Below are 18,539 nucleotides of genomic sequence, written 5' to 3'. Positions count from 1 at the left end.
ATCGCTGGTTGTCTGTTCGAAACATTACATAACGTGCCGAATGTCAATTCTTTCTCTTAACATGATGTAAAGTTTAATTTACCCACGTTTTCCTTCTCTAATCCTTAACGCTGCGCAAGTCATTCTCCCAAAATGTTTCAGATTAGCAACAGATGTTCTACTCTATTTACTACTCTTCAGTTCAATTCAGTTTGACATTTATGTACCATCTACATGTAACAAGTACGACGTTTGGCATTTATGTACCACGGTACGTCTAACAAATACTTGTCCTTTTCTTTCTATATTTTTATTCGACGCTTCTTAACGTTGGCGTTGATGTTTTGCTAACAATAGACCAGCCAGTGCTGTGTAAAAGCGTTCGCTTTCAATAAATCAGTCCGCGTCAGCGTCTCTGTGGCCTCGACCTACCATCACAGTGATGATGCGTTACCTCGGGGTATGCGCCGCGTACGAAGGGAGATTGATATTTTGGGTCTGTGTGTGTGTGTGTATGTGTGTTCAGGAGAGCAGTATTAATAATAGATCCAACGCGCAACTTGCTACCTGTACAACATTATGGCGACAGCGATGCACACGTTGTGTGCGTTTGCGCTTATTTTCTCGGGCATTAAGGCTAAACTTTCCACCCCATGATGCGTCGCACAGTTGCCCTTAATGAGCACGTGCATTCTCTTCTTTGCAGACGAAGAAAAAGAAGAAGAATCGGAGTTTATGGGAGGTACATGCTTCTCATTGCATAACAGCGATATTCGGCCGGTTTACGTTCAACCAGTCGGAGAAGAAACTTCCATCACGACTAGAAGACACCGTCAACCCGTAAGCCGATCGACGCGTCCGCACTTGGAGCACTAGGATAACCGCTATCCGGCGAGGCTCTTGCATGCCGTCTGCTCTAACTCGCTACCACTACTGAGCCGATTGCGAAGCTCCGCATAAAAGCATTGCCGTCTACCGTCAACACATTCATAATCGCCTAGCATAAAGAAATCATATAGTTTTAATATTGCTCACTGGGTGACGCAACGATCTCGGAAACGCGAATTTAGAGCCAGTTATTGTTTTTGTTTGTGAAACGCGGATTTCGTGGGGAGGCTTGCGACCCTCTGCTGACTCCAGCTCTGGGCCTGCGCATGCTTCGTCGACAGCCGTCGCCGCCGCTAACGCCGGCGACGAGAACGCCGCCGCTGCAGTTCCCTCCGTCTCCGAGGCCAGCGCAGCGGCGCTGCGGTCACCGCCCGCACACCGGCACCGTCGCCGTGGTGCCGTCGCTGTGAGCGCAGCGGACCCTTTACGTGGCTCGGCCCGCACAGCACGCAACACACAGAAAACAAAAAAACAAAGGGGGAGTCCAGCGCTACCACCATGGCCAGCGGGTGATCGTTCACCGCCGACTCGAGCCAGCTTCGTCCACCACACCGTGTGCACTTGCCCGGCGACGCGAATACGCGGATCCTTTTCGCCGGAGATGCCACCCAGCGCGTCGCTGCTGGCTGTCGTCGGGCCGATCGGGCTCCTTCTCCTGACCACCGTCAAGCTCTGCAGGGCAGACGAACTGCCGGCGTGTCAACCTGTAAGTGGCGTTTCTCCTCATTGCTTTTAGGCGCTAGGTGAAGCTACGCGTGCGGCGTATATCGTCGCGCTCGCGTTGCGAGGACGCAGCAGTCGTCTGTCGCGTCCGGCTGAGTGGAAGATTTCGCGTCGCGCTCGATAGCACATTGAACCTTGCTGCGAAGCAGTGATAAACAATGCTTACAGAGGCGCGCGAATGACCGCGATGCGAACAGCGGAGAGAGGCAGTGCGTTCGCCTCGCAGTACCAGCAGCTGTTCGCGGCCGCTGCGCTGGGCAGGCGGGGCGTCCCTGTTTCGCTGCCTCGTGCGACGCGTCGTCAACGGAGGGGAGCCGGCGGCGGCTCGGGGTGTGTGCTCGTAAAAATGTGCACTTGAGGCGCACTGCCGGACGGCTAAGCCTAACCCGCGCGGAGGCTGAGGGGTGTTCTCTGGGCCTCATTGCGCCTGCGCTTTACCCCGGTCTGGCCCCGTATATACAACGTGGCGTCTGTTGCCGGGACAGCGGGATATTTTCTGAAGGCCTTGCGACACATGGTTTCTTAAGCGCTGCTTGTTTGCCCATTAATGCCAGTGTTCGTAAAGAAACGGTTCTGACGCCGCCTTGGACGCACAGTCGAGTCCTGTAGCAGTTCTTGCAAGGGTTACTATAGCGAATGGTCCAGTCAAAACACTTCAAAAATAATCAAAGAATGATTATTCAGAACGTAAAATGCCTGTTTAGTCAATGTCGGAATGCCTGACGCGTTGTTACAATAGCTAAAGTGAATTTTGGGAGCCTTTAGTGTAAGGAAATGATAGACTTCTCATTTTTGTAGCACAGTTAACTTGCACGTGGGCATGCGTGGGCTCACGAACAACGTTGCCTTCTATATGCAGATTACTGCACGTTCGTCTAAATAAAGGAGTGCGGCCAGCATGCAGCTGAGGGCAGTAGCCGACCCATAAGGCCTCTTGTTTTCTGCTTATCGCACTCGTCGCAAATCTCGAAGCCTGTTTTCATGAGCATCCGCCCGGAAATGACGCCACATTTGTCTTCTTTCTTCTATGTTCCTTCCTTTCTTCTTTTTTCGCATACTTTACACTAGGCAGCTGGGCTTTGTATAGGACGTCGCAAGTGCATCCTGCTTTTTGATCACGTGTATCTTTTCTTCCTTTGAACTTCTTTCTCTTTGAAGCTATTGTCTCGAAGAGCTGCTTGTGAATATCAGACATTAGAGATTCATGGTGGCTTCCTTTGCTAAGTCGTGGATATCTTCGTTCGGACATGGAGATCAGGAAACATGTCCGACAAATTATTGTTTAATCTAATTTTGACGAGACTTGCATCAACACTTTGGAAGCATGTATAATTCAATAAAACGGAACGCGGTGGTGGCGAGGAGGTTTTGGAGAGGGCGGTGCTAGATTATGGAGGAGAGTGGTTGGCTTTGTGAGAGCTGTGAGGATGAGGAACAGCACACAGAAGCAAAATAAAAATACCTTAATGCTATATTATTAATGTCTTGTTGATGTGCTACAAGGGCCGTAATGCGTCGACATTATGTTGCTGTTGCGAGTCTTGCTCAAAAGTTTACAGTTTATGCATGAACGCGATCTGACTGTTCGGCGCAATGCTCTCGAACGCGGGTGCATCAAGTGTGTGATTAGCGTAGTAATGCGTACACGACCATTATGAAAAGAAAATACTGTCCCTTTCTACAACCGAACTTCATTTGGCGTAGACGTTACGTTCCAGTTCGCAACCGTCAGCACAGTACAAAGCCCAAACGCTGGCGCGTTGTCACGAGAGTCTTTCCCTGTTTCTTCCTTCATGCACCGGCTTGTTACAGCAGTTGACTATTACGACACTTTTAATATGACATAGTTGAAAATTGTGGCATACTTTTAAATCTCTACAGATAGCGTTGTGTTTGCGTTTTCTGACTAATATGGCTATGCAAGTAATTCATAAATTACTTTAATAGTCCTTGCTTCGCCTTTGATGAAGACAGGTCCCTCCTGCCGGAACGTTGGCCAGCCTTTGTGCTACTCCACCTGCCAGGACCCTCTCTGATTTTGTGACGGCGGAAGGTCCTTTCGCGGGATCTCGTCATACGGTGCCGCACAAATGTGATATGGAATTAATAAGTTAATAGTTTATGCGTCCTACCTGAACGGACCGGGGCTGTACGAGACAAACAAGACCTTCCCCGCCAGATACATTGAATGTAGTCGGCTATATGTAGGAGCTAGCAGTCTTCTGTAACATCGTCACGAGGTAAAAGAGGAAAAGCAAAGAAGAACGATACCGTATCCTAAGCTTGTTAATTTTTTTATGATTCTCTTTTCTTATGTCTAAAAAAATATAGGTTAATTTCGCGCACGATCTATAATGACACAACGGTGCGTGTAATCTTACTAAGTAGGAGAAACTGCGCTCTTTACTCAAGCTCGATACCTATGGGCTGCACTATAAAGCTTAGCGTTTTCTCTTAAGAATAAAATAAGGGCATGCCGGAACTATATGCCGAACTTATATTCCAATATTCGCGTTTAATAACAAAAAAGAAAGAGAGATAGAAAAAAGCCATAACTGGACGTGAATACGGAGCACGTGGAATTAAAGCAGGCGATGAGGCGGTAACACTCACTAATTATGCGAAATTTGATGCTTGGTTATGCGGAAACAGCGCAGATTTAATATAGGATTAGCAAGCACAAAGGACTAAAGCATGGGTAATGCACTTGCGTTTTTTTCTCTGTAAGTGGGTTGTAATGAGGACGATGTTTGACTGAACAAATAAGCAAAATGAATAAATGTCTTCCAGTCGAAGTTAGAGAGCCTCTAGAGCTCTGTATTTACGATTAGTGGATATTTTTCCGTGTTTGATGTAAGTTCTGAACAATGCGGTCCTCGGTGTACTTAACTAGCGATTAACGCCACAAAGCTGGGCGAGGTATGGATATAGCTGATAAGGCCAAGTGCACATTAAAAAATAAAATGAGTAAAAGGGCAGTCGCTGCTTCACTTGCTGACTGCTACTATCTTAGTAGCGGGAGTAATCTAGAATGTATGTGAACGTTCAGATTGTAAACACAATTGTCTGGCCCATCTTGCGGTCTGTTATTCCGTGTGATGAAAATCTGAAGAGGTTATTGTTATGGTGTAGAATTCCTCTAATGGGGCACTGAATTCAGCCCTGTGCCGTTTTCTATAGACGCATAATTGTAGAGAACCGATTCCTCGAATACTCAATATTCTGTATGTGTGTGTGAAGCACTTTTGTATGCTCACTGCTTCGTGTCCTTAAGAAGGCTTTGCAGCTATATATATATATATATATATATATATATATATATATATATATATATATATAAGTGGCATCTTCTTCGCTATCACGATCTTGCCGGGTGGGCTGGTTGTTGTGATCTAGTATGGTGACGTATATTGCGATAACATACGTTGTGTTGCGCTATCTTGTCACGGTGTTATGAACAGTTGCGCAAGCACTCGGTATACATATGCTACGATTATATGGCAAACTCTACAGCAGCAAACCCGTATGCAGCACGAGACGGCTGATGAGAAAATACCCGTAGCAGACGGGTCGCAATATGACGGTGGCAGTTGTCTATATCGCTATGATCACTACGCACCACGGTTTAAATGACGGCGCTGCGCTAACCACGCCTTTCGTATACGGCGTTTTACAACCGCATCTGGTTACCAACTGATGAAAAGTGGCTAGCCGTCGACGCAGTTTTTGCTGGCTAGTTCTTACAGGAGAGAGCTGGTGGACTGTTGAAGAATCTAAAAACTAGGTTTGTAGTTTTTATCGTCCTACAACTGGGGGCACGGTGAGCTATGAAGGACAACGTATATATCTATAGTGGAGGGCTCCGTATTCATTCTGACAGCCCGGGATCCTTAAGCGTGCACCCAATTCGCGGCACACAAGGGTCTTGCATCCCGCTCCCCATTGAAACGCCGCAGCTGGGAATCGAATCCACCTGCTTGCGCTCACCGGCGCTTGATGCTGTAGTCAGTGGGCCACCGCGGCGGGTTGTTTACATTTATAGTTGCCGCTGGTTAGACTTGTGTTTTCGTGTGCACAAAACAGCGAGAAGACAGTCACAGGAAAATAAGGCGGGAAAAAATATTCAGAAAAAAAAAACATGTTAGAAAGTAAACCAATATTGTGGGGTAAAAAAATAAGTAAACGAAACTGTGAACATTGTATATCTTATACGAGAAACGCCAAATTCGACAGCGACAACCTCACCGAATTGATTTTGAAACTTGGTCTAGGTCATTTGACGGCCATATATATATATATATATATATATATATATATATATATATATATATATATATATGTATATATATATATATATATATATGTATGTATGATTCATTGTGCCAGACGTACTACTGTTTTTCATAGCTTATTTTTTGGCGACGTCGAAACACCGCCGTCGGTGTGGCCGGGAATTGCACGAGAGACCTCGTGATCAGCAGCAGCGTGAGCCACGCCTCCGTTGGATCGATCGAGCCAGAGTCATCTCCCACGGCAAAGCGTACGAAACGGTGCACGACGCTAACGCGCTCACGTACGCAGTATGTACTCGCGGAAAGAAAAGTCACCGAGACGCGGTGTTGTGCCGGGAGCGCGCAAAGGCTGTCCGACTTGGCACGAGTTGCGGAGGGCGCAGTGGTTTCGTGCGCAACAGCGCCACTTGCATACAGCGAACTGAGCCCTGCGTAGCACGACTATTAAATTTCGTGAAAGGGAGTTTGCAAAGCGCTTAAATTTGCACTTAGTTGTTTCACGACAGCCGGACATTGCACGGAATTGCCCTGACGCTGGACGTTGAGCGGACGATGCTCTGAAGCGCGGAGAAACACGTGACGCGGGGGAACGCGTGCATTCGCACGATGACGCCAGCTGTAGCGTTGCACTCCTATGTGACGCTGTTTTAAAACAGAAGGCGCGCATGCTTTGTTTCGCAATAATGTGACGCTTAAGTGGAAGCTGCGAGGCGTATTATGGCGGTCGAAGCTGTGCAGAGACGTCGGAGAATACGAAGCCTTGATGCGCAGGGGCACATGACCTTCTCCCATGGGCGCCGCCATATTGTCCTTTGGACTGTTGCGAACCCGCAATTTTTCCGCGTGCCCCCATCTCAAAAAGCACTGCAAAAACGGCAGCGCGTGCGTTTTGTACTCACGTGCGACAGTCCATGGAGAAGTATCTCTACTTTCGACAGAAAGTGCGTGATCGCGCTTCTGATTGGCTTGTGCAAGCCGCAGCTTCGACTATAAGGCCACATCACTGCGAGATACAGCATAGGGTGCCTCTATAAAGCGACGCGCACGTCCAATAAAGGCACGTGGTGGGAGTATATGAATGACTATACATACTGCTTTGAACTGATAAGGTGGTGACACGAACAAAAAAAAAACAATATATTTCATAACTGTAAAGGTAGACTTTGCAGGCTGCCAAGGTAATGAGGGGGTAGAAAAATTTCTAACCAGTGCGTATATACGTATATAATTTGTGCGGTTCATGAGATTTAAGATATAGATATGATTCTGGTGACGAAGGCACATGCAAACAGTTAGACGCGCATCTGGCACTTTGTCGTCCTTTGAATAATGACCGCTACCGCCATTAGTTCGGCAATGTAAAATGGGGCGAAGCGCACTTAGTGTCGAAAATTTTAGGAAAACCGTTTAACGTTTTTTCAGCCAAAGTGTGCGGCGAAAGCGTTTCGTATTCGTGAGGACATAACGGGCGTTTACAATGTTAATATAATTATCTTCGTCCACCGTGGACGTAGATAATAATTCCCATATCGAGACACCCTAGCTACCTCGACGTCAGCTCATATTAAGAATGACGTCAGAAATGTATACAGCTGCGACGAACTATAATGGTCCATATGCCACAAGTGCTTCTGAGTCATATATTTGCACGAGTAGCGCGCGACTGCAATATATACCAGAAGGTCCATTGCCAGGCCACGTAGCTCTGTACTGCAGCGCATAAGGAAGGCAATATGAAAAAAAAAAAAAAAGGAATACAGGGAGCTGCAGTGTATTTCGTGACACATTTTGGGGACGTCTCGATGCTGGTGTGTACGCCTCGTGAATCCAAGAAAATGGATGCGCGTTAATTAAGCATGGTTGGCTTCAATGTCGTAATCAGCGTTTCTTATGGGAACTCGTCCCGCTGCTGTTTTAGTGAAAAACAGTGCAGCGGGAATTTATCGGAATGGCACTGCACAAAGATGCAGTCTTGTTTCTTTCTTTTCTTTTTGTGTCCATCGCATTCAGGCATGTGTGACAATCTTTACCAAGCAAGAGAGTGAAGAAGGACGTTGTATAGGTGAACGCCAGAAAACAATGAGGTATAATGTTACATGGAAATTCACTCACGCGTGGTTTGTTTTCAACCAGTTCGAGCACTCGCACCGCCTCTTGCCGGACTCCTTCTCCACGCGTAGCAAGCACGTGCCTCGCGCAATCTATCTTTCAGTTCTGCACAAATTAATTCACGTTTTTATTTACGAGAGAATGCACGAAGTACAGCGTTGAAGACCACCAGGGAAACAAGAACTGTGTAAGGATGCAGCTTGACGAGGCCAGGTGGCCGGTATACATACAGGCGATAGTAGCAGCACGTAGGTCGAACAACGAGCACCCACAAACGCTGTTTCTTTGTACTCGGTGAAAAAACAAAAATGCTTGTTAAAGCGCATGTTCCAAGCTACATGCGCTGCAAGGTCCGCTGCTCAAAAGAACGCTCCAATGTGCGGCTCGCACTTTGCTGGCGCTAAAACCACGTCAATTCTCGGCACAGGTGCGCGTATAGAAAGGTGCCAGCGCTACCAGCCATACGTCATCTGTATTACGTCATTGTACGTCATTGTATACGCCTGCTAAAGAGAGAGAAAGCAAAAAGAACGGGGAAAATATCGTACGCCTACTACAGTCATGTGTTTCCTTCAACAGTGCATGGCACAGGCACAGTGTCCTGAAATTGATATACATATATATATATATATATATATATATATATATATATATATATATCTGGCGCGCGCGCGCATGTGGCCTCGCGCTGTACGCAGTCTGCCACACGCGCGGCGACAATCTCAATAATCTCAAAGAACTAGTTGGCGTCGGCAGGATAGGAGCGTACTTGCTATTGTGGCCTGATGGCTAGAGCATCGGCCTGCTGACAGAGGTTCAATCCCACCGTCGTGGACGTTATTTATTTATTTATTTATTTTAAGTATAAGCTATTGGGAAAGACACCAGAAGCAGCAGCCACAATCAGGGAAGTCCGGTAGGCTTCGCAAAGAAGGCTTCGCTTGAATAGAAGAGCTGTTCGAAAGGAGCTCGTGAAGAAACCTTGCACGTCGTCTCGAGAAACACATGCTGTCGCTCCTTTCGCGCACCTATATGTTCGGCCGGGCAGCGAGGCTGCACACACACGCGAGACAGATTCCATTGTACACCGATTTTGTCGAAAACCGGTCATGTAATTGGAGAACAACGGCAGCAGCTTCGGAGTGTGCGCGCGCTCGCGTTGTGTACACGCGATGTACTGGGGGTCGCCGGCTGAGCGACGAAGCATGTGTTTATCGCGGCGCCATAGCGCGAACGAAGATCGCGCAGGTGGCGTGTGTCCCTCTCTCCCTCTGTCATTTGTATGCAAAATGGGAGGAAGAGGAAAATAGTCGAAGAGGAAAGCTCTCGGGCACAAGTGTTCGTATCCCCGATCCGGGCTCTGTCTGTTAAACCAGGTGTGTCTGAGTTGCCGCTGCTGATCTTGAATGTTGCAGCGCAGAAAACGAACCAAATGCCCCGCAAGTACCGGTTTTGTTAAAAATAATAATAAAGGCTCTTTGCGTACAACTTCGGTTGAAAGGACTTGCGACAGCAAGTTCAGGTACCGCATGCACACGGTGCCGCTGACGTTGCGTGCTCTTAATTGCCCATCAATCGCCGCTTCAGATGCACAGTTAGTGCTATAACTTCCGCTAGCAAGGCTCAAATACTATTTAAATTTAAATTTAAATTATGGGGTTTTACGTGCCAAAACCACTTTCTGATTATGAGGCACGCCGTAGTGGAGGACTCCGGAAATTTCGACCACCTGGGGTTCTTTAACGTGCACCTAAATTAAGAACACGGGTGTTTTCGCATTTCGCCCCCATCGAAATGCGGCCGCCGTGGCCGGGTTTCGATCCCGCGACCTCGTGCTCAGCAGCCTAACACCATAGCCACTGAGCAACCACGGCGGGTCTCAAATACTATGCCCCTTGGTGAAGTGGCTCTGTGTTTGCTGAGGTTCGGAGCGGTGTCACCATCTAGCATACACTCGCCGAATGACGGCTGTTGCCTCGGGTATTTCGATGGACTCTCTTGCATATTTTCTGGCTTTTTTTTTTGTATGATTACACACATGACACACAAGGGGCTTCAGGCAAAATGACGCGAACCATCGGGAACAACCATGTATAACTTGTCATGGCAATTATTATTGCGTGACTTCGTATTTCGGAGGCACATAAGCCGAACAAGAAGATTCAGACAAGAGGCTTCACGTGCCAGTGCCAACATATCTTGCTATAACAGTATAACTTGCTATTTGAAGTAACAGAGGTTTTTTTTCACTTTAAAGAGCACCACTGTCGGTGTCTTTTCTTGTCCTGGCTTGCGTTGTAATGATTCTTATTATTTTGGAAGGGTCTCCCTGTATACTGCTGAAGTAATGTTGCGAATATGCTATATATTTCGAGGAGCTTTCTGAAACTTCATCAAGAAAAAGAAAACTAATAAACTAATCATTTTAAATTCTCTAAATTATCTGCTGTCCGGTAAAACGCATTTTCGCCACCGTATACAGGTCGCTATGACGCATTAAGTAAATCTGCACTTATATTGAAACGCCGTCTGCAAATTTCAATAATATGGAACACTAACTAGCCGAGCCCCTATAGCATTTTTATAAAGCGTGGACCACTTTCGAGAATAAGACAAAAGAAAGAAAGAAAGAAAGAAAGAAAGAATTTGCTCGTAACGGCTGCGTTTTGCGTCGTCTGCCGCCAGACGGTCTAGTGAAGCGTGGCGGCGAGTTCTGCAGATCGACGACGTTGAAATGAGAGAGTCGATCAGTGACGTCACGATTTCATATTTCGCCGCGCACAGTGAATTACAATGAACGGCGCTGCTACGCAGCTGGTGTACACTGCCTAATGACGTCAGGTGGTGCGCAGGATCTCATACGCAGCCAGGGTCATGCGCAGCAGGCGCGCATGTGTCGGGCAGTTGTGTCTGGCGCCCTCATCACGAATTCTCCCGTCGCAGCAAACTATCTTGCAGAAACGCAGTGCATACATATGTGATTTTGGTGTGGTGGGTCGCATCGAAGTTGTGGCTGTGCTACCGCTATTGTTCCGGACAAGAGGTCCTCGCTAAGCCGCAGCAGAATGTGTTGAAGCCGTTTGTGGAATGATAAACTCTGTTCCTGTATACAGTGCGCGACACACTTGCTTTAGGGAGTGTTGAAAGTTACAGTGCACAGCAGTTTTGGTGGCACCGACGAAAATATAAAACCCGGATGAATTTACCAAGCATTTCAGGGAACTCTTTAATTGATCTTTAAAGACGCTGCTATAGCCTCCTGAGACCCGGGATGCATTTGGGTGCACATATTTTCCCCAAACTTTCAGAACAAGTCAGTAGGCTTATGAAGGTGAAAAGCGTAAAATATTTTTTTTCAATAGCCCTGATAGTTTCAGCTCAGCGCGATGTCGAATATATTGGACAGTGGGATATGCTACCCGGTCTTTTTTCATCCAGCAAGCATGTAATGACGTACCGCAGATATTGCGCTCAAAGTCGTGTGCCAGCATGTTTTATTAACTCGAAAGGCAAAGTAGTTGGTAAAGTACAGAAAAAGAGCATTCCTCTGCTCAACAAAAATTTCGCTCTTGTGTTCACTTCCTGTGGGCAATTTCAAAACACCCTCTGTCCTTTGTGATGCAGAAGAAGAGCCGACATTTGGTGCAAAATAACTTTGTTTTCATTTCGCAGCCCTGTAGTCTGCAACGGGCAGCGTTGGCAGTGTCTGCCAGCGTTGGGCAGTGGCTAGTGCTCTTTTCTTGGGGTTCTCCTGGAGACAGTAGAGCCTGCTTTGATGGCGGATGCCACTCGGCTTCGTTCTCACTCTCCGTTTCATCCTGCTTCTTCCCTTGAGCCACGAGGGTCTCAGCAACAGATTGGCGAATCTTCATACATTTGAGTACTTCTTTCCGCTGTTTCTTTAGGGAGCGCATGTCCCGCGTGTACTGAAGCCAAGAGTTGCTGAGGGCAATGTTGAAGAGGTGAAAGATGGTTCTGATTGTCCACTTGTTGACGCGTGCTTTTATCCTGTAGTAACTTACCATTCGGTCTGCCATGCCAACACCGCCCATGTTGACGTTGTGCATGCGCACAATATCTGGTCGAGGGACATCGATATGCTTTTTCCCTAGGAGACCACCTGCGACAGGTGTCTTGCGGGTCTTGGCCATAGATTAAAGAAAGAAATGTTGTCGGCTTAATTCATCAGACACGCGAGGCCGGTCCCCTAAAGAAAAAATGACACGCGATTTCGTCCACAAGGCGCTAAATACCAACAATACTCGTCTGCTGTTCATAACAAGGCCATCGCAAAAGCGCGGTAAACATAACCGGGTTGAGTCCTAGCGTCGAACGTAATGGACACGCGAAAGCAAAGGAAGCGTAACAAAAAGTAAGCGCGCGAACAGTTTAAATTTCGTATTCTGCGCGTTCGCTGTTGTGTTGACTTTAACATAAAATCAAAGATCTGCCCTGAAAGCAGGTAGAAATACGAGAAACAGTACTTACTTCTCCGGCAGCTGCCGTAAAGCGCCGCGCCGCTGAATGCCGCCATTGTGGAACTGTTTCGGCGGGAATTTGAACGATGTATTTTCATCAATACTGCATAGATGTGCCAGCAGGTGTCCAATAAATTGGGGGAAGAGGCGAGAATCAGGACGACTGGTGTAAAAGCCCGGATTTCCTGGCAAAAGCCAAGAGAGACTGCAGGGCAGCGCGACAGTCCTCTAGTCCGCCAGCCGGTCACATCCACCCCTCGTAGCTCAGGTATCTCTTCCTGACGGAGGTGCTTTCTGCACACCGCTCCACGTGCATTGCATTCCCATATCGGGAGTCTGGCGGTGGATATATACGGGTCGCTTGCAGTCGTGGCAGGTGCGGTCGCGGAGGGGGGGCGCCGCGTGCGTGGTCGCCAGCGCAAACATCTCGCTGACTTGGCTCGGCGCGACGTCTTGCGTATGAGCGCCCCACTTTTCTAGCATGTCTGGCGTGAGGGCAAATCCAGACAGTAGTCGGAAAAGAAGCGCCTGTCTGGCGCGGGGCAGGGGAGGCACATGTTGAGAGATGGATAGTGGGGATGCCGAAGATGCAGGCGACAGTGATATAGTGGTGTTCGCATCTTGGTTAGGATGATGTTGCGCGCGTAGGTATGCGTTCCCACCCTCGCACCCACGTCAAAAAAGAAAAAAAAGAGGAAAAAATAAGGGGGAGGGAGGTTACGCCGCACAAGCATCGATTCGCGGTAATTAATAGACAGGTCTTTCGAGTCTTCATAGAACAGCGAGAAATTTGTGAAACAGAATTTATTCAACCTTCCCGCCAACTTAAGAGTCCGCTGCTCCAGTGGGATCCAAGCTCGTCGCTTCTAACCTCAAGAGCTCTGCAGCAGGCGCTCCGATGCCCGCTCGTGCAGCTGACAAGCATACGAAGTTCTCTGACTGTTTGGATTTTCGCGTGCACACATTTGTAGAACGTTCGTGCTGTGCAGCAACATCGAAGTCTTGGGGGAAATCACGGAACAAGTCGTTTGTTGGCGTGCTCTTAATCCCTGACTTGATCCGGTCTGCTTGCGAAAGGCCGCGCTTGTAGGAAACGCCTGCCAAGACTTGTGCGGGATCAGAGTCGCGGCTGTCTGGGCTCGGAGTTGTTTGGATCTCTTGTCATTTTCGCGCGACGCTTTTCTCGCTATCTACGCGGTGTTTTCCCTCTAGTTCGTGCTTCGCTCGAATCAACGGAAGAACTTTGAGGTTATCGATCAGACGGGAAAAAGAAAGAAGGAAGGAAAGGTTAGGAATGCTTTCGTTGAAGTCATCAGATTCGGAAGTGCTGTAATGTCGACTCTGAGGACGACTATAGGGAATGCGTGCTCGAAGGGAAATGATCAAACGTGATGCGCTGAAACGCAATAAATATACTGACTTGTCAGGCGTGGTGTTGAACGACTGCTTCCTATGAGCGGTAAAATTCGATGGTCGAAGTTCAAAAAAGCCGTTTGTTTTGCCACATAGTGAGAATATGCGAGAGCTATTTCGCCTAGGAGGCAACGAAGATATTGATTCTGATAAGCAGGAAAAACGGAGGTCAGTGTACAAGAAAGAGAGCGAGAGCGAGAGAGACAAATGAAGGGAGAAATTCACTGAGATAAATGAGGACAGAAAATCCGGTCTGCTACCCTGCATTCGTTGACGGAGGAGGGGGAAGTAGACAGACAAGCGCGCGGGTGTCAAAACATTCTTGAGAACTCTCCTGAAGGCAAGATGTTGAGGAGCCCTTAAATCAAAAGAGAGAGAGAGAGAGAGAGAGAGCATAGGAATGCTGAGGACTCCTTTCTGTAGGACGGACTGATGGTTCCATATTTAAGCTCATTTCCGAGGTATCTAGGTACTCGGGCTCCCCCGATAGAGTGTAGGGGTTATACTGCTTGCGCCGAATCAAAGCGACCATGGTGCATTGGGGAAGTAGGGGAAATGGAGCAAGGGAGACACAAGGACTTTCAGCAATCTTGTTAAATGTGGGATACGCATTCGCTCACTGAAAAAAAAAAAGGGGGGGGGGTGTTGGCCGCATTTACAGACAAGAATAAAAGAACCAGGTCCGAAGTAATGCAACAAGCACATTCCACTGCATTTACTTATCACGCTTCCTCAGTGGGTCCGAGCAGAGTTCCGTCTACCTTATCACCCGAATTGCCAGGTCGTAAGCGGAGGATGACGAGAAGGTAATAGAATATAGCAAAACAACTCGTTACATTATACCAGCCGAAAAGCGACATGGGAACCTACGTATAAATGGGATATGGCCGACGAGAGGAGATGCGTTACCATCTGTTTGATAAGAATTATTTAATTTATTCGTTTGTTGGCTTAATGAAATAAGATTACAAAATATCAGGGACAGTGTTTTCTAGCGATTGGTTTAATTCCTACTGCTCTTTGTCGTTACGTCACCCCCGCTATCGCCGTAAGATCAGCGACTGGCTCGACCAACGATAAGAAACGAACAAGGAGGAAAATAATCTTTATAAGATACGGAACGTGGATAGAATTCAGGAATTGCTTAAAAAAAACATACGCTCTTACGCTAGAATTGTTCCTAAGAGTATTTTCCAGCCAATCCTGATGCCAGACATATCATTAGGGTACGCGGCCAGACAATGGCGAATAGCTAAGAGTATTTTCCAGCCAATCCTGATGCCAGACATATCATTAGGGTACGCGGCCAGACATTGGCGAATAGCTAAGAGTATTTTCCAGCCAATCCTGATGCCAGACATATCATTAGGGTACGCGGCCAGACAATGGCGAATAGCTAAAAGTATTTTCCAGCCAATCCTGATGCCAGACATATCATTAGGGTACGCGGCCAGACAATGGCGAATAGCACTCACGAATGAAAATGTGAATTCTTAGGGCCCGTATTCCCACAAAGACTGTACGTTAAATCTGTTCGTAAGATTAGATGCCACTCAAACGTCATGGTTGATAACACGGCCAGCCAATGGCAAACGGCACTTACAAAAGAAAAGCGTTGCGAATTCGGCCCTAGTAGCTTTCATAAAGAGCCTTTGCTGAAGGCAATAAAACTAAGCAGGATTTTTTTTATAATGTCAATAATTTTAGGAGCAACCTCGGGTTTTTCTTTTGCGAAATTCTGACAGGAAAAAGGAACCGAGTGGCTTTATAATAAATCAGAACTGGGTAAACTGTTTTGCAGGAAGCAGCGGTTCCGGAAAGTCTGTGATCTTGAATCTCTCTCACGTTTCAAGGGGAGCCTCGTAAGATATATATATATATATATATATATATATATATATATATACCTTAAGTTGATTTACACCATGACGCAAACGGAAATTAGATTACGTGGGCGGTCATTTTTTTTTTCAGCTGTCGGTCTCATCCAAGTTCGTCCTATGCGGCCATGCTATGTTCTCTCAGCGTCTCCCCTTACGAAATCTACTCTTGGGCTTTGATTCCGCGCTACCTTGCGCCTATAAGGACTCTGCAGTATGTGAAAAAAGAATAAAAAATAAAATAAAATAATTATTCGTGCTTCTGAGGTGGGGATTCAAGGCGGTCACAAGGCGATCCTACGTGCAAACTGAACGACATTATTCCAGGTAAATTTCAGTTTCAGTCACGATAGTTCACATAGCCGTTAGCCCAGTAACTTCAGCGAAGCCACTGGTCGTTTAAAAGGAAGGTTTCTCGGCTCCTCCTGAAGCTTTAAGTGACGCAGATTTGGTTAGCTGGTGTCAACGCTTTCGTTCGGTGGTTCAATTCGGGGCGCTGCTTGGGTTAGGTATATAGGCGGGAGCACGGTGCATGGTGCGCTCGGTACTTCATGAGCTGCGTGCCAGCTCATAGCGATCCGCGTTGCGCTACTGATCGCGGGGTCGCGGGTTCGATTCGCCTCTGTCGCGGTGTTCCTACATAGGCGGAATGCAGAAACACGTTAAAAAAAATTGGCAGTGGCTTAGCTCGGCTATGCCAGGATATACGTAGCGAAAGCTAAGGCATAGCATGGTTAGCCTTGGTTAATCTTGTTTGCAAGTCCAGGTTAGTCTGGTTGTCTAGCTATGTTGCGGCGTTTAGCCAGTCGTTCGGCGCGCTATTCGTCTGTTTCCTGGGCGATTCGTTTCCTCTTCATCTCGCTCCGATGTCGATTCCAGGCCTCCTCCTGCTTATCAGAATTGTCGCCGTCCATACTGCCGCCTCAACTGTGATTGCGGCGCACGCGAGCTCTCCTTTGCAATCCTCCGACATGTTATCAGGCATCCGACGCAGCTGGCGAAGCGAGCGAAGGCGAACGCAACGACGAGGAACGCGGTGTGACGTCATACCAAACCGCAGCTGCGGAAAGGCGCGGCGCTGCGCAGCGGCAGAACACCTGTGGCTCGGTGCTACTAGTGGCGCATGCGCAGTAGTGACTAGGGAACGAGAGGGAGAGAGAGAGAGAGAGAAATATGCGCGGCGACGCGCGTTGTGACGTCATGCGCCTCCTCGGAGCACCGCCACGGCGAAATCGCAAGTTCGCGGTCAGTAAAGCTTTTACTTTAAAAAACTTCAGGGGGTCAAAAACAATTCAGACGAGCGCTCACCATGTCCCCTTCCCCTTTTTTATACTACCGCTGTCTCCCGTGGTTTCGACGTATATATATGTAGTCTCGTAGTATGGCAGTTCCGGCTTTGGGACATTAAAAACAGTTCAATCAATCAATCAATCAATCAATCAATCAATCAATCAATCAATCAATCAATCAATCAATCAATCAATCAATCAATCAATCAATCAATCAATCAATCAGATTGCGTCCTGCACTCATCATTGTTCCCGTTGTCTTGTTCGCCTGTCTCGTTCTGTCTGATAATTTGCAGTAGGGGATCATGCAAATGATCGACGACTCACGGACTGTGGCTTGGCCCATCTCGCAAACAAAAGGCTGCGACTATAGTTTCACAATGCCAGGTCCGCTTGCAGCCACCAATCTCCTCCTCCTCCCGCTTTGCAGAATAAGGAGGGGGAAGGAACTCGCGAGCCTCTTGGCGTTCGTTGTTTGACCGGCAAGAGTGCAGAACGCGACTTCTTTGTATACAATGTAGGCTTGTCCTCCGGCGTTCAGGTCTGTGTTCGCGGCGTTTTGTGCCCTCGCGTGGCCCCTGCAGCCAAGGCGCGCCGAGAGCGGACGCGCGCGGCGGAAATGAAGGCGTCCGGTGCTCGGCACTTCCGCCTCGAGGTTCCGCGCGCTCGTTCGGCCGCCTCTCGATCGATGACGCCGACGGGAAGGGGACGCGCGCTGCAGCCAGCGACCGCGGGAAGGAGAGAAAACAAAAGGCCGACGAATCTGTGTCCTTCCGTCGTTCGCTCCCTCTCGGCGATTATAGGGCAAGGTAGATATAAACTTACGACCGGGCCTTGAGGCCTCCGCCATTCGCTTTGGGAGAGCTGTGCAAGCCAAACTCGGGGATTACGGACACGACGTCACGTTGATTGATTGACTGAATATTCTTTATTTTCAAAGGGGCCAAGCCCGAGGCCCCCGTGGGCGAGGAGGGGGCGTTGTCGGGCTACACTTTGTTGACTCGATCCCAGAGTGGCGTCTTGGTCAAGGTCCGAGTCGGTCGATGAGTGCTCTGTTGTGCCGACGCTTCAGAAGAAGGGCTAGTCAACTCCACTACGCAACTTCCAGCAGGCCATTTCGGCTTCCATATTTAAATAATTAAACATCCTGTTTGTCAGAGTCCGCGAGCAGCACGACACGGTAATCCGTGTTTTGGAGAGCTTGCACGGTCATTGTCTAGGTCCCAAATGCTGGACACTGCCAGATTCGTGCAGCAGTGGGGCGCCCAGTACGTGCATGTCACTGGCGTGATGGTAAGTCGCCACCCTTTGGATACAGAGTACAGGGTGTAAGCCGAATCCGCGTGAACCTTATTGATGAAGGCGTCTTGGAAGCGCAGTGAGTGGGGTAAGTCTGGTTCGAGAACTGCAGGAGGTACGGAACGAGGGATGTGAATCGAGCACCTGCGTTCTTCAGCGGTGTTTAGCCTGTTCGTATTCTGACCCGAC

The 18,539-nt window shown here is 48.0% G+C and overlaps 1 protein-coding gene across 2 annotated transcripts in view; it reads left to right on the top strand.

The window, feature by feature from the left end:
* Positions 1 to 1,189: 1,189 nt before the first annotated feature.
* Positions 1,190 to 18,539, top strand: part of LOC126521343 (endosome/lysosome-associated apoptosis and autophagy regulator family member 2-like) — a 56,321-nt gene continuing 38,971 nt past the window's right edge. Inside the window, exon 1 of one of the 2 annotated variants that reach the window (XM_050170020.2) lies at positions 1,190 to 1,573. In XM_050170020.2, the coding sequence (XP_050025977.1) occupies positions 1,469 to 1,573 (105 nt within the window). In that variant the 5' untranslated portion in view covers positions 1,190 to 1,468. The remainder of the gene's footprint in view (positions 1,574 to 18,539) is intronic. The other variant, XM_050170019.2, reaches the window with a different exon arrangement.

The sequence above is a fragment of the Dermacentor andersoni genome, chromosome 6 (genome assembly GCF_023375885.2).
Source record: "Dermacentor andersoni chromosome 6, qqDerAnde1_hic_scaffold, whole genome shotgun sequence".
NCBI classification, from domain to species: Eukaryota; Metazoa; Arthropoda; class Arachnida; order Ixodida; family Ixodidae; genus Dermacentor; species Dermacentor andersoni.
This window is presented reverse-complemented; position numbering and strand designations above follow the sequence as displayed.